Genomic DNA, 15,611 nt, shown 5'->3' with positions numbered 1-15,611 from the left:
CATTAAACATGTCCCTACATCTATCGAAAAAAAAACTTAATACTAATTGCTCTAAACTTGAAATATTCAACAAACATTTTATGAAAATACCCTTAAAAAAGTGGCCACCTAAACACCATCTTTAATTACATTGATTTTAATCCATCTAATACCCCAAACAAGAAAAATAGGGTCAGAAAAATAATTTGGTTCAACTCCCACTTCAATATAATGGTTACAACGAAATCAGGCAAAAATTCTTTCAACTAATAAACAACCATTTTCCACCCAATCCCACACTACACAAAATATTCAATAAAAACACAATTAAGCTTAGCTACAGCTGTACTGATAAACTATAACAAATAATCAAGAAACACAATAGTAAAATTTAACAACGATAAAAACATAAATAACACTAACATAAATAATTGTAACTGCACCAACAAATCCCAATGCCCACTTAATCAACAATGCCTACAAACAGAAGTAGTCTATAAAGCCACAATTGCACCAGAAGAAAACCCAAACAAAAAAATACTATATTGGCTTGGCAGGCACCTCCTTCAAAGATAGGTTTAGAGTACATAAATGTTCCTTCACAAACCCAACCACCCTAGCAAAACCTCACCAACCTCTCAATATCTAGATCTAATCCATCATAACCTTACACCAACCATTACGTGGGAAATCCTAAAAAAATCTAATGCATGTAAATCTTTAGACTCCCCATGCCTCCTCTGCCTGAACTTTTTATATTCACTTTTAAAGATAGAGACAAATTACTAAATAGAAAACATGAAACCACTATAAACTGCCGGCATTACAAATCCCACCTCCTTAGCAATTATACACCCTTCTGAAACATCCCTCAGACAACACCCTTTTGGACTCGCTGAATAATACACACAATACATCCATCTACCGTATACACCCAATTACTGTAACATCAAAACAACTAAACCCCCTTACTTCACCTTCCATACCCTATATTACCTTACCCATCTACACATTCGTCTACCCATGAATCCTACTACCCCCCACTCATTTACTAATTACTACTAAAACTCTCCACATTTATATGGGTGTATATATGTTGCAATTTGTATGGATATCTGCATATATATATATATATATATATATACTTTTTTGCAGATATACCAGAAATACTATTATCTTTAACGCACCCAGTTACTTGTCTGTATGCGTGCATGTATTTTTCATGTGTATATGTATGTGTATGTGCGGGCATGATTGGATCTATGTATATATCCCTCTCTGTGTTTATGTATATCCGTCTATATACGTGTGCATGGATATATGTGCTCATGGCTCGTGTGTATATACATGAATATATATTTGTATATCTATGTCTATGTGCGCTTGTATGTGTATGCGTGCATCTGGATGTTAGTGTCTGTATGTATATGTGTATCTATATACATGCATGAGTTAACGTATGCATGCAGGTGTAGCTAAATCTGGATTTATATGCATGTATATATATATATATATGCCTATATCCACAATACACTTAACTGGAAATAAAGTTAAGCATAACCACTGCCTAAAGCACCATGTTAGGAACCCACCCGCTATATATATGAACTTAATCTTTAACCTTTAAACCTTTATACTCCATTTTATTTTTCCTAGACACTATAAATAATCCCTATCCAATAAGCAAATAAAATCAATACAGACCCCTTAATATTAAACCAACAACATGTATTTTGGACATATCTTACAATACGTCTACCTAACATCGCATTATTAACTACACCCGCTTATTTATTTATCCTCTATTTGTTTATTTACCCTAACTTTACTTACTTAGTATGAATATATAGATCTCTATGTATATATATATGTCTATATGTGTATATTAATACTTTTATGAATATGTATATTTATATAATTGTATATACGTGTATATGAGTACATGTGTGTGCATGCACGTATGTATTTATGTGTATGTACATCTTACTGGAGACCCGCACATGTATCTTCATATGTATATGTATGTATATGTGCGGGCATTATTGGGTCTATGTATATATATATATTTTTTTATGTGTGTTTATGTATATGTTTCTATGTGCGTGTGTATGAATGTATGTGCTCATGTGTCGTGTGTATATACATGAATGTATGTGCACAATTATGTGTTTGCGTATATCTGGGTGTTAATGTCTGTATATATGTGTGTATCTATGGGTATGCATGGCTGAGCGTAAATATACAGGTATAGCTATATCTGAGTTTATATGAATGTATATGTTTGTATGTATGTATATGCCTATATCTACAATACATTTAACACTGAAAATAAAGTTAAACATAACCACTGCCCAAAGCGCAATGTTAGGAGCCCACCCCATGTATATATGAACTTAACGATGCGTCTACCTAACCTTACATTATTAATTACACCCATTAATTCACTTATTTATTTATTATTATTTATTTATCCTAACTTTACTTTATTTACTTGGTATAAATATACACTTGTGTGTGTATATATATATATATATATATATATATATATTTCTCTATATTTATATTTTTATTAATATATATATCTATGTAATTGCATATACGTGTATATGGGTACATGTGTGTATATATATTTGTATGTATATGTACATCTTCTTCTTACTGGAGATCTATATGTCAATGTATATGTACGTGTGTAGGTGTATACATATATGTATATGCGTCTATGTATATATGTTAGTATGTATATGTGTATAGGAGCTGTGTGTATGTGTGCATATGCCTGCATATAGATGCAGGTATGTTTGCATATACATTGTTTATACATGTGTATGTGCGTATGTGTCTGTATATGGATATGCAGAAATGTACATATGTATGTGTATGTATGTATGGGTATTTGCGCGTGCGTTAGGGTATATATTAATCCTTAACTACCTAAAAACAACTCATTGTCAACTGAAATGGACAAGTCGACTTATAGCGACTACGAATATTTTAAATAGAACCTTGTATTTGTCAAACACATGACACAACAAAAATCCTTTCTATCTCTCTCCCTCTCTTTATATCTCTCTCCCCTTCCCCTCTCTCTCATCTACTTCATATACCTAGCTGAACAAGTAAAAAGCAGTCAAAATTTAAAACCTAAAAATTGAAACTACTCCCCCCTCCTCTCATTACCCTCTCTCTTTTTTCTTTACTATCCTCTCTTCACCTCCCCCTCCCTATATAAATATATCTCCACCCACGCTACCTGAATCTGCTACCCCCCACACAATACAATCTAATGTATTTTAACCATCAAAACTGAAATATTGTCGATACCCGTATCGCTCCCCCTTATTATCTCCTACCCCTTCCTTTTTTTTTTTCTCGTATTTCTTCTAAAACACTTCTTCCAAATACTAACAACAATTTCTGTAAGGTCTAACGAGGCTGTTGGATCGTAAACATGGTCCAACATTCGAAACCTATGTAACCAAACAGATAAAATGGTAGTAAAAAAAAATAAAACACACACATGTTCATAACTTTATGTGCATATGTATATATTATAAAGTGTAAATATGTACGGTAATGCCTTTCTATATAATAGGCTTCCTTAACTACTATAGACAAACGTCGGTAGAGACCGCAGATGTCAATTACTTTTTAATTTTACCTCAATTTTGATCCCTTAACAGTTATTGTTTGGGGTTTAAATAAAATTTAAATGTTTGACGCATGTCCAAGTAACCTACATCTAAAATTTCAAGTGTTTAGACCCAAAATTGGCGAGGGAGTTTGGTAGAGTCTGCAAAGGTCAACTCTGTAAACTTTGACCTCTTGCTAGCCAAATTATCGACCAAAAACTGATTAAAAAGCTTGCTGCGTGTTTGAAACACTTTATGAAAAATTTCAAATGTTTAGACACAAAATTGTCTTAATAGTTTATTAGAGACTGCAAAGTCAAATCTTTTCAACTTTGGAAGCCAAATTATCATAATAAAACGATTAAAATGTTCCCAATGTCTGAATAAATTTTATGTAAAATTTCAAATGTTTAGACCCAAAATTGGCTGAGTAATTTGGTAGAGACCGCAGAGGTCAAGTTTTTAAATCTTTGACCCCTATTATGACCCCTTAACATTTATTGTTTTTGGCTAAAATCAAATTATAAAGCTAGATCCATGTCCAAGTAGCCTATATCTAAAATTTATGTGTTTGGATCTAAAATTGGCGGAGGAGTTTGGTAGAGTTTTCAAAGGTTAAATCATTGAACTTTGACCCATTAACAGCCAAATTTCTGGCCGAATACGAATTACAAAGATTTTCCCAAATCTAAGTACTCTGTGTATCAAATTTCGAGTCTGTAGACTGAAAATTGACAGAGTTATTTCGTAAAGAAATACTCACAGACACACAGACATACAGATAGACACGTTCACTTTTATAGATATACTATCATTTACGCCCGACGTTGTCCGGGTGCTTGAAGATGTATGTTGGGCAAAAAAAAAGTGGTCAATTTTTTTAACTTTGACCCTATTATGACCCTTAACATTTATTGTTTGGGGCTCTCATCAAGTTATTAAGTTAGATTCATGTCCAGGGAAACTATATCTAAAATTTCAAGTGAATTTCTGGCTGAAAATGGATCACAAAGATTTTCCCAAATCTCGGTACCCTGCATATCAAATTTCGAGTATGTAGACTGAAAATTGACAGAGTTATTGCGTAGGGAAATGTACACAGACAGACACACACACAGACATACAGACATCTTCACCTTTTTAGATATATAAACTCTACAACAAATGCCTTAATGAAGCTTGCTTTCCGGGCTGTTGGAAAACTGCTTCTGTTGTACCAGTATTCAAGAATTCTGGCGAAAGGACTGACCCATCAAATTATCGCCCCATTAGCCTCCTCCCACTTTTTGCCAAAATATTTGAGACCATAATTAACCATGCTCTAGCCATCATCTTACAGATGCTAAACTTCTGACTGACAAATAATATGGATTTAGACAAGCTCGTTCCACAGCAGACATCCTAACTGTGATCTCTGAACGTATATACCATTCACTGGACAAAGCGGGGGAGGGCAGAGCGGTAGCTCTAGATATATCTAAGGTTTTTGACAGGGTATGGCATGAGGGTCTTCTCAGGAAAATCAGATCATACGGTATCACTGGTAGAATACTTAACATAATTAAATCCTTCTTAGATAAGAGAAAAATCCAGGTTGTCCTCGAAGGTCGTACATCTAAACAACATGATATAAATGCGGGGATGCCCCAGGGTTCTATCCTTGGACCTCTATTATTCCTGATATTCATAAATGACCTCCCTGACAAAATTGCCTCTGAGATGGGTATATATGCTGATGACACTACACTCTATGGCAGGCACGGCAGGAATCGAATGAACACATATCTAAAGAAATGGCAGAAACACTAGAGGAAGACCTCCAATCTGTGGTGGAATGGGGACAAAAGTGGTTGGTTGCGTTCAATGCTGCCAAGACTAAACTAGTTTCATTCAATAATTACAAGAAACCCTCTCTACCAGCTATAGCAATGGCCAACGACTCTTTATCTGAGAGTACATTTTTCAAACTCCTTGGCCTAACGTTCACAGGAAACATGAGTTGGAACAATTACATTGAAGGCATTGAAGAAAGGTGGGCTCTCTCTACCGTGCTAGAAAACTACTAACACCCGAAAGTATCCTGTACCTCTATACGGCCACCATTCGCCCATGTATGGAGTATTGCTGCCACATCTGGGCTGGTGCATCTGCTACTAGTCTCTCGCTCCTTGACAAGGTTCAAAAGAGAGTCGCAAACCTGATAGGCCCTGAACTGGCATCTAAGCTTCAGCCTCTGTCCCATCGACGAAATGTTGCATCCCTCTGCCTTTTCTACAAGTATTTTAGTGGTGAATGCTCTGACGAACTGCAATCACTTGTGCCCCCACGACGTGAGCACCCTCGACAAACCCGACAGGCTGCTAAATCCCACCCCTCACACTAGAGATCCCTAGATGTAAAAGATCTTTTTACTCCAATAGTTTCTTCCCCAGAACCGCTAGACTCTGGAATTCCATTCCAGGTCCTGCTTCCCCAACAGTACTGACGTTCAGAAGTTCAAGTGTAACGTGAACCGACATCTTGCTGCCCAAATCCCTACATAGTACCCCAGTAGTTGTTGTCCCTGATAGTAGCCCCCTACACCAAAGTGGCAATTTGCCTTGTTTAGGGTGAAAATGTAATAAAAAAAAAGATACACTAATAGATTAAACAAAAATATATACGTATACATAACTATATATGGAAACAATTTTTTGTCTACTGTGAAGATTTTACGCAAATATTATGCAAGTCTAAATCATGTAGAATATCTGCATGAATATAATTACACGTAATAGTTAACTCTAGAGTATAAGCCCATAAGAAAAGCCAAAAAACTAATAAGGAATTAATTCAAATGAATGTTTAAAAGAATATGCAAATTAGCTAGATCTTTTGCTAGTGAATGCATTTCCAAAACCCATATATAAGAAAATTGTATTTTCTTTTTAAATAAAATAAAAAAGGGTTTTTAATAGGAATATCAATAAACACCAAAGAAAAACGAAAGAAAGGAAGGCAGGCTCGAACGCGTACCGCAAAGGAGGAAAAGAACGGGAAAAACGTGACGTCTTTGCTGTTACTACCACCGCCAAACCGGAAGTGAATTAGGTTTTAATTAAGAAAGGAGAGGATGACTTTCGAAAATATCGGCGAAAAAGCGATCCCCCTGTAGAAAAGCGCCCAGTTGAATGTGAAGATATTAATGTTTTTAGCCAATTTTTCGATATTTGTCGTCTGAAAGATCAAACTTCAAAACGAGACTGATTTAGTAAAAATCCGTCGCCTCTGTCGAATGTTTTAGGCAAACATACATGCACACATACATACATACATACATACATACATTTATATATTGGTAACTCAAATTTTCGATCCAAACCGATTAAAAAGCTTGACTTATCTCTGAATACCCTTTATGTAAAATTTCAAATATTTAAACCAGAAATTGTCTGAGTAATTTGGTAGAGACCGACGCGGTTTATTTTTTTTTTAATTTGACATCTATTATGACCCCATTAACATTTATTGTTTTGGCTCAAATCAAGTTATTATGTTAGATCCATGTCCAAGGGATCTATATCCAAAATTTCAAGTGTTTATACCCAAAATTGTCGAAGGAGTTTGATAGAGTTCTCAAAGGTCAAATCGTTGAACTTTGACCCCTTAACAGCCAAATTTCTGGCCGAAAACGGATTACATAGATTTACTCAAATCTCAGTACCCTGTATATCAAATTTCGAGTCTGTAGACTAAAAATTTTACAGAGTTATTGCGTAGGGAAATGTACACAGACACACAGACAGACACTGACACTTTCACTTACTTTCACTGAACATATATAGCAATTTTTTTTCTATAATTTAAAGTTCATATTAGATATAATATATATGTGTGTGTGTGTGTGTGTGTGTGTGTGTGTGTGTGTTATTTATTTGTTTTTGCTTTGCGGTACTTTTTAATGAGTTCAGTGATTTATACGAAAGGGCATTTTACCTAAATGCAAGTTGGGAATAATTTTCTCTTTTACCAATTTGGTAGCTGCTAATGGTGAGCGACATATGCATTGTTTTTAAAACATAATTATCCACTGATACGTGTCTTGTCGTTTATGTCTCATCAGAGTGGCTGAATCTAGCGAGATTCGAAATGGAGATCTCATGGAACAAAAGCCTAAACTTAATATATCCAGCAGTCGCACGAGAAAGTTCCTTCAGGACTTCATAGATACCCGCCAGTCGGCTGTGTCTGCACATAGCTGAATTTTTTTCTGCGAGTTTCATTGACCGCATGTTCTTGATTTTATGAAGCTTGTGCTGGAGGTTGCTACATACGATGTGAAAGGCTGCTTTCTTCATGGGACAAGTGGGGTGGGTTAATTATCCTGGTGAGCTGATCTCTTCTTTTTCAGTAGTTTCTGGATCTCCCGATGGTTTCATCGAACCAGTCCCTGTTCTTTTTGGTCAAATCCCATAAGACTTCCTCAGATATCTGTATGATAGCAGTTTTTTCAGATGGTTCCAGAGTGTTTCGGGGGGGGGGGTCCGTTGGGCAGCTGATACCTTCGAGTCTAACTACACCTGGAACTCAACTCTCATTTCAGCTGACAAGAATTTTCTGATGTTAATTCTCTTCTTTGCGACGCCCCCCATTTCTTTAGTTTTGGTTTGAAATGGAGTTTGATATTTATTTCAATTCCATTCAGTTTATTGATTAATGCAAAGGGTTCGTATTTCGTTTCACTTTCAATCCGTTTACTTAAAACGCTATCTCTGCCGGCCATTTTGTTTATAATTTGCGACCTGTAAACTTTACCTTTCACTTTCTTAACATATGACATTGATTGAAGTCTTCTTGTTAACTGCACAATCGCCTTGTTTTTTTTTTTTTGGTTTTTATTTGTTTTTTTTTTTGTTGTTTTTTTTGTTGTTTTTTTTTGTTGTTTTTTTTTTTTTTTTTTTTTTGTTTTTTTTTCTAAAATCTCAGCGGACCAACTTTAATGATTTTTATCTTTCAAAAGTTCATGTATTTCAACGTAGCATTTCTGATTTGACTTCATATAATCCATGCATAAATAAAACAATTCTCGGTAAAGCTGCAGTTTGGTGGCTTGTAATGATGCGATGAAAAATTATGTACAGGCAATAAATATTGCTTTATCTTCTTGTTTTTGTTAAAAGTCAGTAAATAAGGTATCTTTTCGAGTTAAAATCTTAGCAAGAACACACTTTAAATGTGCGCATACACCGAAATAATCGTTAACTTCTTTTTGTATGAAGATACCATTGGTTTTATTCCAGCGATTATTTCATAATATGTATGCATTTCAAACACATTCTCAATATTGCAAGCGTAATACTAAATACATTTTAATAAGAAATTATTCCTTATTTACTAATATTTAACAAAACGAGATAAAGCCATATTTATAGCTAATACACAACTTTTCGTTGCATTATCTTTAGGCCACTAAACTGCGGTTTTACCCAATTCTCAGTACTTCTTGTTCAAACTGTTTTATTTTATTTATTCTATAAACTTTCTATTTCCAGATGACTGCTTACGAAGACCCGAGCGACTACAAATATGTCTACACTCTGTATTACAACACTTCATCCGGGGAACTCATCCCTGTTGAGATGGAAGACGGTAAAACACGTTATGGTATGGTTATCTACCAGGGTCTACTGGCATTCTGGGGTTTCATGGCCAACATGGTACTATTGATAGCCCTCGTCTCCTCAAAGGATGCCCGCAAACTCGTGGTGACGCTGTACATCACCAGCCTGACCGCCGTTCAGGTGCTAATGTGCGTCCTCAATCTGCCTTTTGCCGTCTACGACGACCTCCATAAGTGGGGACTCGGACAAAGGTTTGTAGACATTGCATTAAATTGTTCAAACAAAATGTGACGGAAAAGAATGACTAAAAGTGAAAGGTCTTATAAATGATTCTATATAACTGCACCACATTTTTGCCGTGTATGTTAGCATAAATGAATATTTATACAAATATATCTGGCTACATATATGCATACATATCACAACTGAAACATGTATAAGCATATGTGGCTAAACTAGTTGTATGAATAAAAATTTCTGATATACATATATATATATATGTATGTGTATATATAGTAAGCCTGACGAATTCTCACGAGAATGAAACGCGTAATATTCTGTGTAGCTTAATTGCCATATATTTCCATAACTTACTACCTAGCTCTACCTATGTATTGAGCACTGTTGAAGTAAATACTTAAAATTTACGTATACAATTATATCTTCGTATGTTAATTTATGTGATTAAATGAATTAATCATATATATATATATATATATATATATATATATATATATATATATATATATATTTATATATATATATATATATATATATATATATATATATATATACGGCATAAGCGCATTGACACACCAGTTCTCGTCAGGTCACCGAAGTTAAGCAACGTTGAGATTGGTTAGAATCAGATGGGTTACCATTTCGGAATTCTAGGCGCTGTGTGTGCTCTCCACTTATCTCGGCATTTGTTTCCAGTCGTCCTGTACTCCACTTGCCAATATCATCTCAGGAGAGGTGTGATTGGAGATTGCGCACCTCCTGACACAAAAATTTCACGCGCAAGCAACCCTTCGTGGGTATCCATAGTCTGTCCAAGACTGAAGGAGCCTGCCTGCCTGATATATATATATTGAGAGGTTGCAGGGTAGAGAAAAGGGCATCCCACACTAAGCCACAAAGTCTATTTTGTACTCTCTCAAGGCAGGATAGGCTGTTTTTAGCAGCTCCTGAATTGAAAACACTTATCGTAATATATACGATTGATTATATAACGCTTAATGTGCGTAATGGATTTTACAAGAAAAGAGTGTTAATTACGTAAACGCATATAAATAAAGATCAGGTTTTAAACATTATTTTCAGACGTTAGGCCATGTATATCTACATGGATAATTCTTTTCGAATTTTGCGAATCATATATATTATACATATATAGAATTACTAATCTAAACGTCACATTACATTTATTGTACACTTTTGCTTCGCTATCTCTGATTAGTTCAGATTGCAAACTTACATGAACATTTTCATGACAGTTTTCTAAGACTCACTACTTCCATAATATTTCATGACAACTTGGAAGTAGGTATTTTGTTTGTGACACCATCACAAAATAGTTTGTCATACAGGATCAATGGTCTCTTTTTATCCCGTTTTTTTTTGTTTGTTTGTTAATTTGTTTCTTTGTTTTCCACAGAGACCCTTTTTTCTAGATGTATTCCCTTCACCTCGGCTGAGCAACCCACCTGTAGGGTAACTTTGTAAAATATCAGGTGGAGTTTAACAGGTGCTACACATTGCCCAAGGGTGATTTGGAACTGTACAAGGAAGGGGTGTTAATCTTTCTGATTCATTATATATAACTGCTTTCCTATGTAATTATCACTATTTCTTCTTCTACTCTAATTATCGAAATTGTAATGGCTGAACATGTGTAATGGTTACAACATTTGTTAAGTGTAAGTGTCAGTCTTTAAGAGACGAGGCTCTAATTCAGCGGATAATAAATAAAAATAGCACAATTTTATGATTCTTCCCAGTAATGGTTGTCTGAATGAAGACAATCTACCCATTGTTAATTATAAAATGGACCACTATAAGAAATAAACTTTGCCTCATTTGATTATGTGCACCTAAAAAAGCTCACAAGTTGTATCGGTAAAAACGCTGCGAACATAAGAAAACAACATAAGAAAAGTAGCCCAAATCATTCAACTAATAGACATGTTTATATATGTTATTTGTTTTGCATATTCAAAAGGATTCAATGAAATTTCGTTTAATTTAATTCTGTTTTGTTTTTCGTGCTCAGATTCTGCGAGGATTAGGCGTTATATATATAGTATATGTTAATTTGCATCATTTAATTATATATAAATTATTTGGTTTTCTAAAGTTTCAAACGAAAATTATGTAATGATGGTTTCAAATATATGTTCAAATTTCTCTATTCAAAATTCACACTAACCACGCAAATACAAATCAGTTCAGACTTCACAACACCCGTTAGTGATGGAACTATCAAACAAAATGCAAAAAAAAAAATGCAAAAGTTTTCTTGTATGAAAAAGCTGTTATAATAATTAAAATCTCAGAAAACAAAAACATAATATTAATCGTTTAACACAAACTTATATAACAACTTTTGGTTTTCTTAATTGTTTAATCAAACTTGTTTTTTAAAGATGTGACCAAGTTTTTCTATTCAAAATTCGTGCTAACCATTGCAGTTCACGTGGATTCAGACTTTATCTGTACCTTAAACCTAAACGTAGAATCCATGAACAAAGTTTCTTTCTTAGAACTGCACACCCATCGAACTCTCTTCCATTCGCCTTTCTTTCGTTTGACTACAATGTGGCCGTCTTTAAGTTTAACGTAAACAAGTTCTTGATGAGCCATCCCCTTAAGTAATCTAACTTACCAAAATTCCATTACTAATAATTACTACAATAGTGTCCCATTGACTACTGTACACTCAATTACCCTTATCCTCGGGTGGCCTCCCGGCCTTGATAAATGGTGACTCCTTTGTAAAAGAAAGCTGTCAACAGCTTTGGACATGTACCCCTCGTGCTTATACGAACAAAACAAAGAGAAAAAACAGAAACATAAAGTTAATAATAAGAAGTTAATTGAACAACGAAATTCTTAAATGAAAAAATGTTTTTATTTATTTAATAAAAAGTTATAAAAATGTTTTTAATTATTTAATAAAAAGTTATAAAAAATGTTTTTAATTATTTAATAAAAAGTTATAAAAAATGTTTTTATTTATTTAATAAAAACTTATAAAAAATGTTTTTAATTATTTAATAAAAAGTTATAGAAAATGTTTTTAATTATTCAATAAAAAGTTATAAAAAAATGTTTTTATTTATTTAATAAAATGTTATAAAAAATGTTTTTAATTATTTAATAAAATGTTATAAAAAATGTTTTTAATTATTTAATAAAATGTTATAAAATTTTTTTTAATTATTTAATAAAAAGTTATAAAAAATGTTTTTAATTATTTAATAAAAAGTTATAAAAAATGTTTTTAATTATTTAGTAAAATGTTATAAAAAATGTTTTTAATTATTAAATAAAATGTTATAATTTTTTTTTATTATTTATTAAATTGTTATAAAAATGTATTTAATCATTTGATAAAAAAGTTATAAAAAATGTTTTTAATTATTTAATAAAATGTTATAAAAAATGTTTTTAATTATTTAATAAAATGTTATAAAATTTTTTTTAATTATTTAATAAAAAGTTATAAAAAATGTTTTTAATTATTTAATAAAAAGTTATAGAAAATGTTTTTAATTATTCAATAAAAAGTTATAAAAAAATGTTTTTATTTATTTAATAAAAAGTTATAAAAAATGTTTTTAATTATTTAATAAAAAGTTATAAAAAAATGTTTTTAATTATTTAATAAAAAGTTATAAAAAAATGTTTTTAATTATTTAATAAAAAGTTATAAAAAATGTTTTTAATTATTTAATAAAAAGTTATAAAAAAATGTTTTTAATTATTTAATAAAATGTTATAAAAAATGTTTTTAATTATTTAATAAAAAGTTATAGAAAATGTTTTTAATTATTTAATAAAAAGTTATAAAAATGTTTTTAATTATTTAATAAAAAGTTATAAAAAAATGTTTTAAATAATTTAATAAAAAGTTATAAAAAAATGCTTTTAATTATTTAATAAAAAGTTATAAAAAATGTTTTTAATTATTTAATAAAATGTTATAAAAAATGTTTTTAATTATTTAATAAAAAGTTATAGAAAATGTTTTTAATTATTCAATAAAAAGTTATAAAAAAATGTTTTTAATTATTTACTAAAAAGTTATAAAAAAATGTTTTAAATTATTTAATAAAAAGTTATAAAAATGTTTTTAATTATTTAATAAAATGTTATAAAAAATGTTTTTAATTATTTAATAAAATGTTATAAAAAATGTTTTTAATTATTTAATAAAAAGTTATAAAAATGTTTTTAATTATTTAATAAAAAGTTATAAAAAATGTTTTTAATTATTTAATAAAATGTTATAAAAAATGTTTTTAATTATTAAATAAAATGTTATAAAAAATGTTTTTAATTATTTAATAAAAAGTTATAAAAATGTTTTTAATTATTTAATAAAATGATATAAAAAATGTTTTTAATTATTTAATAAAATGTTATAAAAAATGTTTTTAATTATTTAATAAAATGTTATAAAAAATGTTTTTAATTATTTAATAAAAAGTTATAAAAATGTTTTTAATTATTTAATAAAAAGTTATAAAAAATGTTTTTAATTATTTAATAAAATGTTATAAAAAATGTTTTTAATTATTTAATAAAATGTTATAAAAAATGTTTTTAATTATTTAATAAAATGTTATACAAAATGTTTTCAATTATTTAATAAACTGTTATAAAAAATGTTTTTAATTATTTAATAAAAAGTTATAAAAAATGTTTTTAATTATTTAATAAAATGTTATAAAAAATGTTTTTAATTATTTAATAAAAATTTATAAAAAATGTTTTTAATTATTTAATAAAAAGTTATAAAAATGTTTTTAATTATTTAATAAAAAGTTATAAAAAATGTTTTTAATTATTTAATAAAATGTTATAAAAAATGTTTTTAATTATTTAATAAAATGTTATAAAAAATGTTTTTAATTATTTAATAAAAAGTTATAAAAATGTTTTCAATTATTTAATAAAATGTTATAAAAAATGTTTTTAATTATTTAATAAAAAGTTATAAAAAATGTTTTTAATTATTTAATAAAATGTTATAAAAAATGTTTTTAATTATTTAATAAAATGTTATAAAAAATGTTTTTAATTATTAAATAAAATGTTATAAAAACTGTTTTTAATTATTTAATAAAATGTTATAAACATGTTTTTAATTATTTAATAAAAAGTTATAAAAATGTTTTTAATTATTTAATAAAAAGTTATAAAAATGTTTTTAATTATTTAATAAAATGTTATAAAAAATGTTTTTAATTATTTAATAAAATGTTATAAAAAATGTTTTTAATTATTTAATAAAAAGTTATAAAAATGTTTTCAATTATTTAATAAAATGTTATAAAAAATGTTTTTAATTATTTAATAAAAAGTTATAAAAAAATGTTTTTAATTATTTAATAAAAAGTTATAAAAAATGTTTTTAATTATTTAATAAAAAGTTATAAAAAAATGTTTTTAATTATTTAATAAAATGTTATAAAAAATGTTTTTAATTATTTAATAAAAAGTTATAGAAAATGTTTTTAATTATTTAATAAAAAGTTATAAAAATGTTTTTAATTATTTAATAAAAAGTTATAAAAAAATGTTTTAAATAATTTAATAAAAAGTTATAAAAAAATGCTTTTAATTATTTAATAAAAAGTTATAAAAAATGTTTTTAATTATTTAATAAAATGTTATAAAAAATGTTTTTAATTATTTAATAAAAAGTTATAGAAAATGTTTTTAATTATTCAATAAAAAGTTATAAAAAAATGTTTTTAATTATTTACTAAAAAGTTATAAAAAAATGTTTTAAATTATTTAATAAAAAGTTATAAAAATGTTTTTAATTATTTAATAAAATGTTATAAAAAATGGTATTAATTATTTAATAAAATGTTATAAAAAATGTTTTTAATTATTTAATAAAAAGTTATAAAAATGTTTTTAATTATTTAATAAAAAGTTATAAAAAATGTTTTTAATTATTTAATAAAATGTTATAAAAAATGTTTTTAATTATTAAATAAAATGTTATAAAAAATGTTTTTAATTATTTAATAAAAAGTTATAAAAATGTTTTTAATTATTTAATAAAATGTTATAAAAAATGTTTTTAATTATTTAATAAAATGTTATAAAAAATGTTTTTAATTATTTAATAAAATGTTATAAAAAATGTTTTTAATTATTTAAT

The 15,611-nt window shown here is 28.7% G+C and overlaps 1 protein-coding gene across 1 annotated transcript in view; it reads left to right on the top strand.

Moving 5' to 3' along the window:
* The window catches only part of LOC145270368 (D(1B) dopamine receptor-like), a 1,085,834-nt gene that overhangs the window by 1,026,115 nt on the left and 44,108 nt on the right, over nucleotides 1-15,611 (top strand). The window contains exon 4 of the mRNA XM_080126021.1: nucleotides 9,143-9,462. Coding sequence (XP_079982147.1) covers nucleotides 9,143-9,462 — 320 coding nt within the window. The remainder of the gene's footprint in view (nucleotides 1-9,142; nucleotides 9,463-15,611) is intronic.

Source organism: Euprymna scolopes, chromosome 4 (assembly GCF_053919585.1).
Source record: "Euprymna scolopes isolate OS-2025 chromosome 4, ASM5391958v1, whole genome shotgun sequence".
Taxonomy (NCBI): Eukaryota; Metazoa; Mollusca; class Cephalopoda; order Sepiida; family Sepiolidae; genus Euprymna; species Euprymna scolopes.
Note: the sequence above shows the minus strand (reverse complement) of the source record. Positions and strands in the feature narration are given on the sequence as shown.